The 15,010-nt window shown below is 39.6% G+C and overlaps 1 protein-coding gene across 1 annotated transcript in view; it reads left to right on the top strand.

Moving 5' to 3' along the window:
- Positions 1-15,010, top strand: part of VWF (von Willebrand factor) — a 172,954-nt gene that overhangs the window by 111,852 nt on the left and 46,092 nt on the right. Inside the window, exons 34-37 of the mRNA XM_020785775.3 lie at positions 97-274; positions 8,029-8,249; positions 9,867-10,059; positions 11,506-11,847. Of these exons, the coding sequence (XP_020641434.3) occupies positions 97-274; positions 8,029-8,249; positions 9,867-10,059; positions 11,506-11,847 (934 nt within the window). The remainder of the gene's footprint in view (positions 1-96; positions 275-8,028; positions 8,250-9,866; positions 10,060-11,505; positions 11,848-15,010) is intronic.

Genomic DNA, 15,010 nt, shown 5'->3' with positions numbered 1-15,010 from the left:
CAAGTGCACTTTGTTGGTTTTTGTTTGTTGGGTTTTTTGTTTGTTTGTTTTATAGCACTCGCTCATATTTTAACTTCATTATATCACTTTGTACAGCCTGGTGACAAATGGACACTGCTGGATCAATGCCACACTGTAACGTGCTTAACAGGTGGCCATACAGTTCTGGAGAGCCACCGAGTTAATTGTGAGAAGATGCCCAGGCCAACCTGTCGCAACAATCTCCCTGCTATTAAAATGGAGGAAACATGTGGCTGCCGTTGGGTGTGTCCATGTGAGTAGATGTTCTGTTGCATTTATTGTATATAATTCTCCTTCAGCCTTACGCACAATTTCTGAGTTTCGATGAAGACTGATGCTTGACTGTGTTGAAATTTGAGGAGAAGGACTTCAACCAGAGTTCAAAAACAAGTAATTATAATCCATTAATTACTTATCATTAATGTTTTTTCGGGGACGTGGTGGCGCTGCGGGTTAAACCGCAGAAGCCTCTGTGCTGTAAGATCTGTAGGTCGTCAGCTCTAAGTTCGAATCCATGTGACGGAGTGAGCGCCTGTCACTTGTCCCAGCTCCCACCAGCCTAGCGGTACAAAAGCATGTAAATGCAAGTAGATAAATTGGGACCACCTCAGTGGGAAGGTAACAGTGTTCCGTGTCTAAGTTGCACTGGCCATGTGACCATGGAAGATTGTCTTCGGACAAACGCTGACTCTATGGCTTACGGGAATGAGCACTGCCCCCTAGAGTCGAACACGACTGGACAAAAAAAATTGTCAAGGGGAACCTTTACCTTTTAATGTTTTTTCAGTACTGAAGTATACCAAAGACTATAATATAATGAGGGACATATTGATTGATTGATTGATTGATTGATTGATTGATTTATTTATTTATTTATTTATTTATTTATTTATTTATTTATTCTGCTTCGTTAGGGCCGAGGCACTATTCTGGATGGTTTAGAAAGGTTTAAAAACCAAGACTTCACACCAAAACACTAAAATAAGACACAAATACAGTGGTGCCTCGCATAATGAGCACACTGTTTAACGGCGAATCCGCATAGCGATCTATTTTTTGGGATCGCTAACGCGATCGCATTGCGATGTTTTAAATGGTAAAACATTGCATTGCGATGATCGGTAAGTGTTTTGCTTACCAATCTTCGCATTGCGATGTTTTTAGAACAGCTGATCGGTGGTTCCAGAATGGCCGCCGGGTGCCCCAAATGGCCGCCGCAAGCATTTTCCCACGGTTTCCTCGCTTACCAAGGCAGCAAAAATGGTGGCGTTATGGAGGATCTTCACTGAACTGTGAGTTTGGGCCCCATAGGAAAGCATTAAACGAAGTGTAATGCGTTCCAATGGGGCTTTTAGTTCTGTTTAGCGATGTTTCTGGATAGCGACAATTAATCCAGAATGGATTATCGTCGCTATCCGGGGCACCACTGTAGTAGAAATGTGGCAAGAGCATTTAAAAAAAGAGAGTGGCACCCCACAACAAAACAGAATTGCAGGTGAAATGCTCAGCTAGGATCAGATTGAAAAGTCTTCCTGAAAATAAGTTTTTTTTTCATCTGTCTCCTAAAAGAATACAGGGCCCAGGCATAGCTCCTCTGGGAGCTGAGTCCATCGCCACAGAAAATCCATTTTGTACTGTGTTTACTGTCTTAGTTACTTTTAGAGTTACAGAAGTGTGGCCTTACTCAGTGGTGGAGAAATATCAGGTGGTTCAATAGGTATATCATGCCATGCCTTCTGCTGCTGCCTCTTGCTTTGCCATAGCTGTTGAGACAACAGTGATTTTGACGAAAGGAGACTGCATTTTGTATTATAGGTTGACAGAGTATAGCATTAAGATTATTTTTCTTTAAAAGCGACATAAAAGTAATGATGAGAAATAGAAAAGTACATATCAGCTTTTGAAAAATGTTAAGCAGAGCAATAACTGATTACATGGGAAGGGCTTGGAACTATAACTGTAACTAATTATTTTTTAAATGTAACTTTATAAGCTTGGGCTTGACCTGAAGTGAACTTAGCATGTAGAACTAAACAATATTTTACATTTGTCAGGGGAGTAGCAGCCCCACACTGGAGTTAAGAATTTTAAAGGCTTTCTGTCACTTGACAACAACAGTTGGGATGGTTTAGTGTCTAGCATCAAGGAAAGAAAAACCCACCAGTCTTTGTTCCTTGTTTATTTTCAGTAATTTTCTTTCTCAGTGGCTAGTTTCCTCTTGTGATTGGGAGGGGGAAGAAGGCAATGGAAGATAAAGTAATAGTGCAGCTCTACTTAGAAATTTCTCCTATCTGCTAAATGTGCATTATACACAAACACATGACTTAGCATGGTTTATTACACTCTAGGCCACAGTAAGCCTCACTGTGGCTTTTTGGAACTTCATTTTAGATCACATAACCTATCCCAAGTATGGATCCTGCACTCCACATTTGCATTTTGATAGCTAGACCAGAATGGATTTAGCCTGGAGTCTGCCAATTTTTTTTTCAGAATAGGACACAGTAATCCCAGCCATATTATATGACACCAGCAGTTCATGGTTAGAGCAGGAGAGTTGGGGCCATTACTAGCCTGCCATTTCAGAGCAAGGCATCCATGTCTACTGCTTTGACTGCAGGCAGCTCTTGTCAATGTTGGGATTTCCTCAGCCACACTATAGCATGTGGCTTTCACTTCGAAATGTTAGTGTTCTTATATTCCAAACCTTGGAAGCTAATTCAAGAAGACAAGAAGTATCCTTTAGCTTGGTTGCTGTAAGACTGAGCTAAAGCAGGAGGAACCCAGGTGCTCTCTAAAATGTTGCTTCTTCGGAACCAAGAAACTGTGTGACAAAACTCCCTTTGCTGACCAGTAGAGGCTTTTCCCACTGGTGATTTACACAGAAGAGACAGCTAAATGCATAGACCATTCATGGTAACTACATCAAAAACATATGCCTATAAAAGGAAGTTCTTCTCAAAATTACTGGAGCCCCCATAGAGAATTCTTGAATATAGGCTCAATATAATTGCATTTATATTGAGGAGAGTGCAAAAAACGGTCTGAAACTCAACATCAAAAAAACTAAGATCATGGCCACTGGTCCCATCACCTCCTGGGAAATAGAAGGGGAAGATATGGAGGCAGTGTCAAATTTTATCTTCCTGGGCTCCATGATCACTGCAGATGGAGACAGCAGCCCTGAAATTAAAAGACACCTTCTTCTTGGGAGGAAAGCGATGACAAATCTTGACAGCATCTTGAAAAGCAGAGACATCACCTTGCCGACAAAAGTCCGAATAGTCAAAGCTATGGTTTTTCCTGTCGTGATGTATGGAAGTGAGAGCTGGACCATAAAGCAGACCGCCGAAGAATTGATGCCTTTGAATTGTGGTGCTGGAGGAGGCTCTTGAGAATCCCCTGGACTGCAAGGAGAACAAACCTATCAATACTAAAGGAAATCAACCCTGAGTGCTCACTGGAAGGACAGATCCTGAAGCTGAGGCTCCAGTACTTTGGCCATCTCATGAGAAGAAAAGAGTCCTTGGAAAAAACCTTGATGTTAGGAAGGTGTGATGGCAAGAGGAAAAGGGGACGACCGAGGATGAGATGGCTGGACAGTGTCTGCGAAGCAACCAACATGAACCTGACACAACTCCGGGAGGCAGTAGAAGACAGAAGGGCCTGGCGTCCTCTGGTCCATGGGGTCACGAAGAGTCGGACACGACTAAACGACTAAACACACACACATAATTGCATTTGGTGTTTTAGTATATTTTGTACATATAACTCAAAAATAACATTTTTAAAGATAAAATCCCCATAATTTTTTAGTCCCTGCTGGTGATATTGATCTACCTATTGTTTATTAATTTGGATTCTAAAAATGTTTTGAAGTTAGTGAATGTGCCCATCTATCTAGTATCTTGGGTTCCTTCTCAGGAATGTGTGTAAGAAATAAAATGCAACAGCTGACATGGAATTTTGTAAAGGAAGAAACAAATCCTACATTTTGTGATTCAAATACTGTTATTTGTGAATCCCATAAAATCAGTTCTCTCCTGCTGGTATAAGATAATGTCAGAGGAAAATATAAACATCATATGAGGTATGAAAACAAATGCATCGCATATATGAACAGATAATAATAGCTGTGTGGAAGTGTTAAGTATATATTTTTCAGTGTCAGAGGCATGTTGTCATAGCATGCACTTTCTGTTTAAGTGAGTAGGGTAGATGCCAAACCAGAAAAAGTAGCTTCTATTCCAGAAATGGTAATTCAGGGAAGTGAAGAAAGGGAAGCAATGATGTGTCAAGTTCAACTTTAGTCCTGTAGTTTTATTCAGCTAATTTGTAAAAGGCCTGTCGTGTTATGATTCTCTGTTATACATGTGTGTGCATATACTAGAGGTTGTTTTGTTATGATATTCTTGTGGGAAAGAGGGGATGCAATTGGGCACACCCTTCTTTATGGAATATTTGTGATTTGTGGCTCTGGTCCTTGGGATCGATGTTAGATTTTCCCTTCAGTGCCACAGTGCTTTATGTTTCTCCATGAAAATTAACAGAGACCATTCACTTAAATGTGAGAAAGTAAAAGGATGGAAAAAGATAAAAGGCACATCTGAGGAATAGCAATGCAGTTAAAGCTAAATTGTGTTTGCTGCCCTGGACAGAATCAGGTCTGCTCTGAGGTTTGTTTCTGGCTTATGTGATAGTGTGGGTGCACTGAGTCCTGACTTTTTTATATGGATAGATGACATACATGCCATAAATGAAGCATGTCTTTCACTCACTGAGATCCTACTATCTAGATAGAGTATATATTATGGGGCATACCCAGTGTGGTGCAAAGATAGAGAGATGGACTTGCATTCAGCAGATGTGGGTTCTCCTTCTAGACAAGGAAAACCTATTGCAGTCAGACAGGTCCAGGATAAAACTAGGTATATAGCAACCAATTGGTAGGAGATGACGCAAATCAGAAGTCTGGCAACTCAACTGCATAAAACACCGGACTCAAATAGACCATTAACAGAAATAGAGAAATATTGTATAGAGATTGGGAATAAAAGGAAAGCAGGGTTAATTTTAGCAATTTATACAAGTATTATAGATAAACAATTTGGAGACAATATGGGATCCAAGACAGTTTGGGAGACAAACTTAAAAACTGAAATATTACAAAACACATGGGAAAGAATATCGACCTCTCAACCTTACAAATCAGTTTCATCTCAGGCTAAAGAAACAGTGTTAAAAGTAGTGCACAGATGGCACTTATACTCTGTAAAATCAAATAGAATAAATAAAGGAATATCAGACATGTGTTAGAGGAAGTGCAAGAATAAAGGAACTTTGGAACATATGCTGTTAACATGCCCAAGAGTGGAAATGTTCTGGTCTGAGGTAATTAAGTGGTTGGAAAGTATAACAAAAGAAAAAAAAATAATCTCAAATGTAATTGCCCAACACTGGAATGATGCTCAGAACTTGACCTTGCAAAGATTTCACAATTTAATATGGAAACTGACCTATTGTATTGAACTCTATAGAGGTGAAATAAAACAAGATACATTTATGGAAGTATGGAATCCCTTCTTGGCCTCTGGCGCAGGAGACCAATTGGAAAATGGGCTGAAATGCTGGTTAGTTTGAATAACTGTAGGGTTAGAAGTAGAACATATACTGTATAAATTTGTAAATATTATTAGTATACTATAGGTAAGAAAATTATTGGAAGTGTAACTATATAGGTAATTATTATTTTTTCTTTTTTTGTTATATGACTATAATAAGAATCTAACTTATTATTATTAATAAAATATTTTTTAAAAAGGAGATGTGGGTTCTAATTCCCACGTGCCCATGGAAACTCACTTGGGGAGTGGAAGTGGCAAAACCATGCTTTATTATTTTAAAATCATTTTCCTTCACAACCCTGTTAGGGTTACTAGAAAAGTTCCAACTTGATGGCACATGAAACAACAAATATTACAGGCGCAATCTAACTGTAGATAACACTTATGTCAGTGGGAAACTTAGATAGAATTCAATGGTATTTGAAAGAGTTTAATGTAGAGGGATGGTATAACTGTATTTGCTCCAAAAGCTAAAAGTAAATGCTGAAGTTAGAGGGATACTTGATTCCTTGGTCGCTTTTTTGCAATAATATGAGTAAGCTTACTGAAATGATGGGGTTTTATCACATGTGTTTAAAAGAAATGCATCTGTCAATAACAGAGGTTGCTTGAACACAACATTTTCCATTTTAAGGGTTATTTCTGGATAGGGTTAAAAATTGCTTCTGTAGCCTAGAAGGTAATAAGGCAGCTGGTTTGCTTCCATACTTCCCTACATGTCTTTGTCTTAGATCACATAGTCTGTATTATTTTTAGCACAAGGACTATCAGGTTTGATAGTCTGGGGAGGGAAAGAGATGAAGATTTCCCGTTCTTTCTGCACTCTGCTCTTGTACTTCTCTCATCAAGGATGTATCTTGTGCGCACCAATGAGAAGATGACACATGCTTTTCTATAACTGGTTCTCTGCCTGCCTCAGGTTTCTGAGGGAAGAGGTAAGGAATGCTCCTCACTGCCTATCGGCTGAGAAGTTTTGTCTAGATTGAGGGCCTTGCAGCCCTTTCTTCCATCTTTCCCACAAAACCTGAGGCAGTTTTGGGTGAGGAGAGGAAGATGCAGGTAGCTCTGCTGGGCTACCCTAGAATTATCTTCAGAAAGGGAATATGGAGCAGAAGGGAAATATTCCTTTATTGAAGTTATTAATGCTACAATTTATTAAATTTATATTTCAACTTTCACCAAATTTTGCTCAAAACAGCTAGAGTAAAATTTAACATACACTTCATAGTTATCATGGAAACATATAAACAAATTTATTACAAGCACAATTAAAACATATTGAGAATATTAAGGAATAAACAGCACCCACCCAATGAGGACTTATGTCAACAAACAAGTCAGCTTAAAAAGAAGAAGAAAGTCTGAATACAAGTGTGTATCCGTGGTGGTAGAAAGATATCCAGGATATCCAAGAGAGAAGCAAATTGACCTCTCTTGCCACTTTCCAAAGCTGGAAGCAGTCCGTAAGAAGACCCCCTGTGTTGCATTCCCACCAACACAATGTTTCATATAATCTGGTGTTAATTATAGAGAGCTTAATAGGCCATAACCAGCATTCTGAATTGTGCCTAGGACATACTTCTTTCAGATGAAGCTGTTATAAGAAGTAAGTCATATGTTCACTATAACCAGCTCCGTTCAACAATCTGGGTGGAGCAATCTGGCCCAGCTAAAGTTTCTGAGCACATGTAGAGTTCATTACCACAGTCATATACTGTACCATTTTCTCTATTAATATGGTTTCTTTTAAAAAATGCAAGAGGCTTTAAACAATTCTTCCTAATGTTAAAGTAAATAAATCACATTTTTATATCACTACTTAATGAAAAAAAATGTGTTTAAAATAATATTTCAAGCTATGCCATTAACCATGGGTGGCTGCCCTTTCTTATTAGTAAAATGGTGGATCCTTCCTGGTTGGTGAGGGAACCTACATGTACATATATAATGGTTTTCACCAAGATGTCCTGTCTGGAAGCTTTTCTCTTGGCCTTCTTAGGAAATCATTATGCACACGTGTAGTGGCCTGGCATTTGTGGTTAAACCAGCCAACATGGAGGTACTGAGCTAATTAGAGAGGGAAGGGAGGGAAGGAGGAAGACAGAATCACACTGCAGTACAAATAAGTGAGCATTCCAAAGACATCATCATGAATACTAACGTTGCACTGGAGTGTTACTGTCCTTTTTGTTCATACATTAAAGCTACCTTTAGGTGGGTCTTCTAGACCCCAAGTGCCCCATATATTGTGCCTTCTCCATGGCTGCCATGCAGTCCCGCTAGTCTAGTCCCCTTGTTGCTTTGTATCTGTTGAAGCAACATATGCTTAACAAAACAATTAAGTCCTCTAATGGTAATTGTTCATTTAATTATCACTTGACAGGCTCTTGCATGGGAAGCTCAAGCAGACACATTGTCACCTTTGATGGCATGGACTTTAAACTCACAGGGAATTGTTCCTATACATTGTTTGAAGACAAAGAACATGATATTGAGGTGGTTCTTCACAATGGGCCCTGCAGTTCAACGCCAAGATTCAACTGCATGAACACCATTGAAGCCATATATAAAGGCTCATCAGTTCAGCTATCCAGTGACATGATGGTAAGCCATTGTAGAGAAAATAAATATGGTGGTAGGTCAAGCAAAGAGCTGGGTATATATTATTTTAATTTGATTATTTGTCAGAGGGCAACAATGATCACTTTATGTAGGATGAATCAATATAAATGTCTCATTGCTAAGTTGGCCTGTATGCATGACAGGGGGCTAGACAAGTGGTTTGAAGATGCATTTTTGCTGGGGGGAATGGGGAGAATCTGTGCAACTGGTTAAAATTAATATTATTTATTTAATATTACTTATATTTGTATAGTACTCCCATTAGTGCCAAAGCACTACTCTAGGCAGTTTACAATAATAAACAAAACAAACTGAAAACAAAAATAAAACTGTTTAAAACCACTTTAATAATTAACCCATAAAGACTGATGGTGCTAGAACAATAAGGCAGAAAAGTGGCGAACCAAAGGCAGTCAGCTGGCGTCATTATGTGGAACCTCCCTGAAAACCACATTTTCAGTTGTCTCCTGAATATTCACAGGGACGGGGCCAGGCCACACTCCTGGAGCTAATAGCCTTGAGGGGTACCAATCACAGGAACATATCTGAGTTTTAGTGACCTTGCCAGGGTTATCCAAGGTTCTGAATCTGTTTTGTGGAGAGTTTTCAGCACTTTGGAGAGCTCCTGTGAAGTTCAGACTAAGACCCAATGCTGATTTAATGCCATCCACAAAATCAGTCGCCCATCTTCACTGTCAGGTTTGTGTGTGTGTGTGTGTGTGTGCACGCTTGAGAAACAAGCACTGCTTTTTTTTTTTGGCTATCTGCTGGTCCTCTGTTCTCAAAAACATACATGTAGCTATGTAAGAACATAGTTCAAAGTTCTAGCATTCTCAACATTCTCAATGTTCTAGCAAGTACAGAAGTTGGCAGCTTCCAGAGACTATTCACACACCTGATTCACAGAGGGCTGTCTTAACCCCTGCACATTTTTTGGTGTAAAAGGGTATCCCATGCCTTCTAGGAAGACCAGGGGGCAATTATGCCAGGACATTTCTTGTTTTGAAAAAAGACCCCTCTGAACCTAAAACAGGGAAGGGGAAGTCATAAAATGGTTTCCCCTCCCATGTTCCCTCTCCGTTTGTGAAGTGTGTTACTATGTATTTATAGCCAATTGACATTGAATCAAAATCTATTATTATGAATGGCTTTTTTCATGCCTATGCTTTAATGAGGAGTGTAGCAACCTTTTATGTTTAGGTGCTCCTTAGGCTCTTGGCTGACCACAGAATAGGCTGAGCTGTTTAGGGCATGACAATTAGTCTTAAGGCTATACAGAATATTTTGATGGATCCAACCAAAGATCAGTTTAGTTCAGCATTTTGTTTCCATCAGCCACTGTCCAAATGCCTAGACAAGTTAAGCAGTGCATGAAGGGGATTGAAAGAATCAATCATAAGTATGATGCTCTGCATTCTGTTTAGCTATTTATTTGGCTGATAGCCGGCCTCCTTTACATGATGACATCCCTCTGTGAGCCTAAATGCAATTTTAGCCAAGTCTACAGATTTCTGTTTTTTCAGTGTTTGCTTGCTTAGCTGCTGCTGTTCTCATTTTTGCTGATCAGTGAATAAAAGTACGTTCATCTTTTCTAAATAGGTTGCTGTAAACGGCAAAACAGTTGCTGTTCCTTACACTGACAGCAATATGGAAGTAAATGCCTATGGAGCAATAATGCATGAAATCCGTTTCTCTCAGCTGGGACACATCTTCTCCTTCACTCCAAGCAGCAATGAATTTACTTTCCAACTTAGCCCAAAGAGTTTTGCCTCAAGAACATTCGGTCTTTGTGGTATGTTAAAAATATACAGAAAAAGTGTTGTGGTTTTTTTGAGTGACAGTTAGCTCAATACATCTATTCCTACTATAACTAAGATGTGAGGTAATAGATCATAAATAAATGAAGGCTTTCACACTGGGTTCATTACAGGTAAGATGTACATGTTATGTGCTTTCTTGTTGCCATTAAGGTTTTTCTGTAGCTGAGGACAGAGTAAAGTAAAAGCAGAGTGAGAAGAAAGTGAGCAATAGCTGGAGTTAAAAATTTCAACTAAATCACAATATTAGCTCCCCTCTACCCCGAAATGGATTGTGTATGCGGGATGACAACTGCTATGATAGTACATGTGATGTACTGTGATATAACTCTGCACATCAGGAAATGGGATAGTTCTTTTTCTCTGTGAAAGAACATGGTTCGCTGTTTTGTAACTAAAATACATAAACCCAGAATCGAAGACTGAGGGAGGGGGGAGGTAATTTATTTTATTTTATTTCATTTGTACTCTGCCTTTTCCCCGACAGAGGGACCAAAGTTAGCTTATGAAGAATTTTTAGAAAATAAGTATTAAAACAGCTAAAATACCTTGTTTTGCAGTATGAAAAATTATGTCTTAAACGTTAAAAAATACTGAAAAACACACTTTAGAATAATTTATGAATACATTTGAAAAGATAAAAAAATACAACTCCCCTACTAAAACTCCTTTCTTAGCAGCTATTTACTTTTGAAAAGCTTGCTTAAAAAGAAAGATGGCCAAACGAACACCAGGGAAGAGTCCAGCCTGGTCTTCCATGAAAGGGGGTTCTACAGTGTGGGAGCAGCCGCTGAAAAGGCCTTGTCTTGGATCAGAACCAAGCAGGTCTGTGAGGGTACTGAGACTGATAGGATGGCCTCTCTCAAAGATATTAAAAGATGTTGAGGCTCATATAAAGATATATGATCCCTCAGATAGGTGTGCAGATGAAAGGGCAGGCCTATGCTAATAACAGCAGGCTTGATTCCCAAGTGACAAAAATCAAATACCACGGGTTTTTAAAAGTAAATACTACGTGCAAGGGGGATACCTGGATTTGAACTGCTTCGAAGAAAATAAAGAAAATAAATGAGTCCTTTCCCCCCCATCCATGGTTGCTGTCTGTATCTGGAAAAAAATTTCCCCCATTACAAGAAGCTGGTGTGAGGTGTAGAGATGAAGGAACTGGTTCAGGTGAAATATCTGTTTCAGTCTCATTTGTAGTATTTCTCAGGAGAAAAGGGAACATCTCAGTTGGTACTACATTTCATCCAAAGTAAAATTGGAAACAAATTTGGATGATTGTGAAATGGTGAAACAGCTATAGGAATTTTTACAGGGAGGTAAAATAAATTTGGAAAGATTAGAAAGTGTTTCCAGTCTTTTTTTTCTTTTATGTATTTCAAACTTCTTTCCCTCCCCCCTTCTGTCCCTTTCCCCAGGAGTGTGTGACCAGAACAGTGGCAATGATTTTGTACTGAAGGATGGCTCCATAACTTCTGACAGCAGCATCTTCATCCAAGAATGGACAGTGAAGCAGCCAGGGAAGTTCTGTGAGGTGAACAGAGCTGACAGATGTGTTGAGCATGCCACTACCAAGTGCAGCATTTTGCTGTCTCCTCAGTTTTATGACTGCCACCAAGTCATTTCTCCAAATATATTCTATGCTGCATGTGAAGAAAACAACTGCTATGGAGATGAAGTATGTGAAATTATATCATCCTATGTCCACCTTTGCAGAACACAGGGGATCTGTGTAGACTGGAGATCTCTGGATTTCTGTGGTAAGGATTTCATGGCTTCTTTTAGGAAAGTGATCTTTTTAAATTTAGCTCAATCCTTGTATTGTCTCATATTTCCTCAGCTAGCTTTTTTGTCACTATTGAAGGCACAGGATAGTAAGTTTTTTTCTTGACCACCAGTAGAGACCATTGGAATTTTTTTTTTGGGGGGGGGAAATGTATCATTGCCAGCTAATAGAAGATAACTATGGTCTATATTCCAAGGCTGTCAATAAGTTAATGCTTGTAGATGTGAATATAGCTTGGAAAAGCTGGTCAACTTTGCTCATGTGTGTCTGATACGGATCTTAGACTGGGAGCTTTATCACATCTCAGTCAATCAATTCGGTAACCTTTATTGGCATAGGAAACTTAAAAACATATACTTGGGAAATTAATAGTAAATAAAGATACACATAATAGTAGTTACACGGCTGAAAAAATACAACAAGCAACACAATAGGGGATACTTTGGGGTAGTCTAGTTAATTTTTAGAGACCTGGGAGGAGAGAACCTTTGCAAGGAACTCAGCTACTAAGGCCGTTATTTTTTGTGAATAGTCATAAAGGAGGAAACCTGTGAGAAACTGAGGAGGGCCAGAAAAATTTGAAATTATTGAACCTAATAGACAAGCACGCATATCTTTAAACTCAGGGCAATAACAGAGGATGTGTGTGACTGAGTCTGGTTCTAAACCACAGAAATTGCAGATTCCTTGTTCAAAAGGTACCCGGGCATATCGTCCTTTAAGCACCTCAGAAGGGAAAATGTTCAGCCGGGCTAACATAAAGGCCCTCCTGGTAGAAGGGCTCACCAAGGACTGGAAATAAGAACATCCATAACCAAAGGAGGGAAAGATACCGAAATGAATTGGGGAGCATGTCTGATTCACATCTCTGTATTCAGAGGCACTAGGCTCCTGGATATCAGACCCTCAGAGCAAACAGGAAGGTCTAGGATTTGTCTGTGCTTGACTCTATGCTTCCTTCAAAAGTATCCGGTTCATCATTTTTAGAAACAGGATGCTGGACAAGATAAACTCTTACAAGGGTCTTACGTTCTGGCTTCAAAATCTCTTTATCCTAAAATCAATACATATGTGTGTACTAGACATGGGGATGAATAAAAAAAAGATTGCAATATTTGTTAGAAATCGCTGATTCGTTAACTATTCATACCTTCATATTTGTGGGCTCCAGAGACCTTGACAAATATGAAAGGATGAATATTTTCCTATTTTTATTCATCCCCCATACGAAAAGAGGGAAGCCTAGCATTCCTTCTCATCCTATGGCTTTCCCATTCTGCCTGTGGGCCTGCCAATCACCTGATCGGTGGGCCGATAGGCACCCACCCACCCCCTGCATCGGCGCAGGGGGGTGTTGGTTGCCAGCACAGTGGGGTGTGTGGCACAGTGGGGGGGGGTTTCAGGGTTTTTTTGTAAACCCCCCCCCCCAAATCAACTAATAAATTTGTGCTTCATGTGTTCATGGGGGGGGACACCTTCATGCCTTGTCAACTTCTGACGAATCACAAAGCAGGATGACTCACCAAAATGGTAAATCATTCCCATCTCTAGTGTATACCTAATGGAAAGTGAGGTTTCTCTTAAATAACTTACTCTACAGCTCTGTCCCCTTGGAAGGAGGGAACAAAGACAATTCCTTTGATTTTCTTTTTTAAAAATCCTGTGACCAAGTCTTCCCAGCAAAAGCACCACCTAAAAGGAATTTCCCATGTTCCTCAATATTGAGCGGAATATTGTCAAAATGAAATAGATTTTAGGTTTTAGAGAACTGTGCAGGATGTTGTGAGAGAATGCTGTTGTTGGAGAAAATACTTTAAGAAACGGCACACTGAAAATACTCCATGAGGAATCATTTGAGAAGAGAGAGAGAGAGAGAGAGTGCTCTGCCTGCCGTTTCCTGGATTTGGTGAGAGAGCCAGCTTTCCCGTCACAGCATCCAAGACTTCAGGCATTTTAATAACCTCTCTGAATTCCTTAGATTCCCAACTTGTGACATAGTAGACTTGAACAGCCAAAGAGCTCCCCAATTTAACTACCAGTTCACATAAAGCAGTCTTTGGTGTATTAACAATGGCATCTTCTTTTCCGTTTTCTTATGAGCAGGTGCATGTCTTACGGTGGCCAGAAATAGCATTGTCAGTTCCTGGGACATTGTACAGAATACATTAATGACCCAATAGACAGCATTGCTTAATCACTGTAACATTGCAAACTAATAAAAACGTATGTATAGATTTACAGAACCTAATTGAACCTATTTATGTAAGTCTCATTTTGGGAACTGGTTCATTCCTGAAGCTGTAATTTAATTCTTTGTGGAGCTCAAAGCCATGTTGAGGGAAAGCAGTGCTACTATTGATGTCATATCATTGTAAGCCAGTGATACAAAATCTTCCTTAAAGAAGTGGTAGGCAAATGAAAAATGTTGGCTGGCAACTATCCTTATTCATAAGGCAAAGGATTTACAACATTCCTGTGGGAGTTCTGATGTCCGGGAAACTTGAGGTTGAACCAGAATCCTCATGGGCTGAATATGGGGCTGTGTGTGCTTAAGCCTCAAAACTATCTTCTGAAAGAGAATGCAACAGGAACATGCAACATCAGCTGCTGCAGTGGCTGGTGGCACAAAACTTCTGAAGTGACCAGACTTTGCCTTTAGTCCTTGCCTGGCCAACTGGTCATAGAATCATAGAATATTTGAGTTGGAAGGGATACAACATTTACATAATTAAAAGACAACATTTAAAGCTAAGAACAATGAGTATAAAGAGGAAGTTTACATAATTAAAAGGCAGTACTAAAGCTAAAACAATAAATATGCAAATACTAAAATGGAACAAACAAATATCACTCTGAGGTAACAGAACTTGTAAACTTGTAAACACAAGTAGTACAAAAGACCCAGTCAGAGCAGTAATGCCTAACAATCAATTTGAAGTTCAATCATGTTGCCAGCCATGTGGCCAGTCGCTCATGTAGGCAGTCATTGAGGGAAGCATGACTGACGAGAAAGGTCTTTGCCTGCTTGTGGAAGGACAGCAAAGATGTAGCCAGTCTGGCCTCCTGTGGGAGGGCGTTCCAAAATCTGGGAGCAACAACAGAGAAGGCCCTCTCCTGTGTCCCCATCAGATGCACCT

The sequence above is a fragment of the Pogona vitticeps genome, chromosome 5 (genome assembly GCF_051106095.1).
Source record: "Pogona vitticeps strain Pit_001003342236 chromosome 5, PviZW2.1, whole genome shotgun sequence".
NCBI lineage: Eukaryota > Metazoa > Chordata > Lepidosauria > Squamata > Agamidae > Pogona > Pogona vitticeps.
Note: the sequence above shows the minus strand (reverse complement) of the source record. Positions and strands in the feature narration are given on the sequence as shown.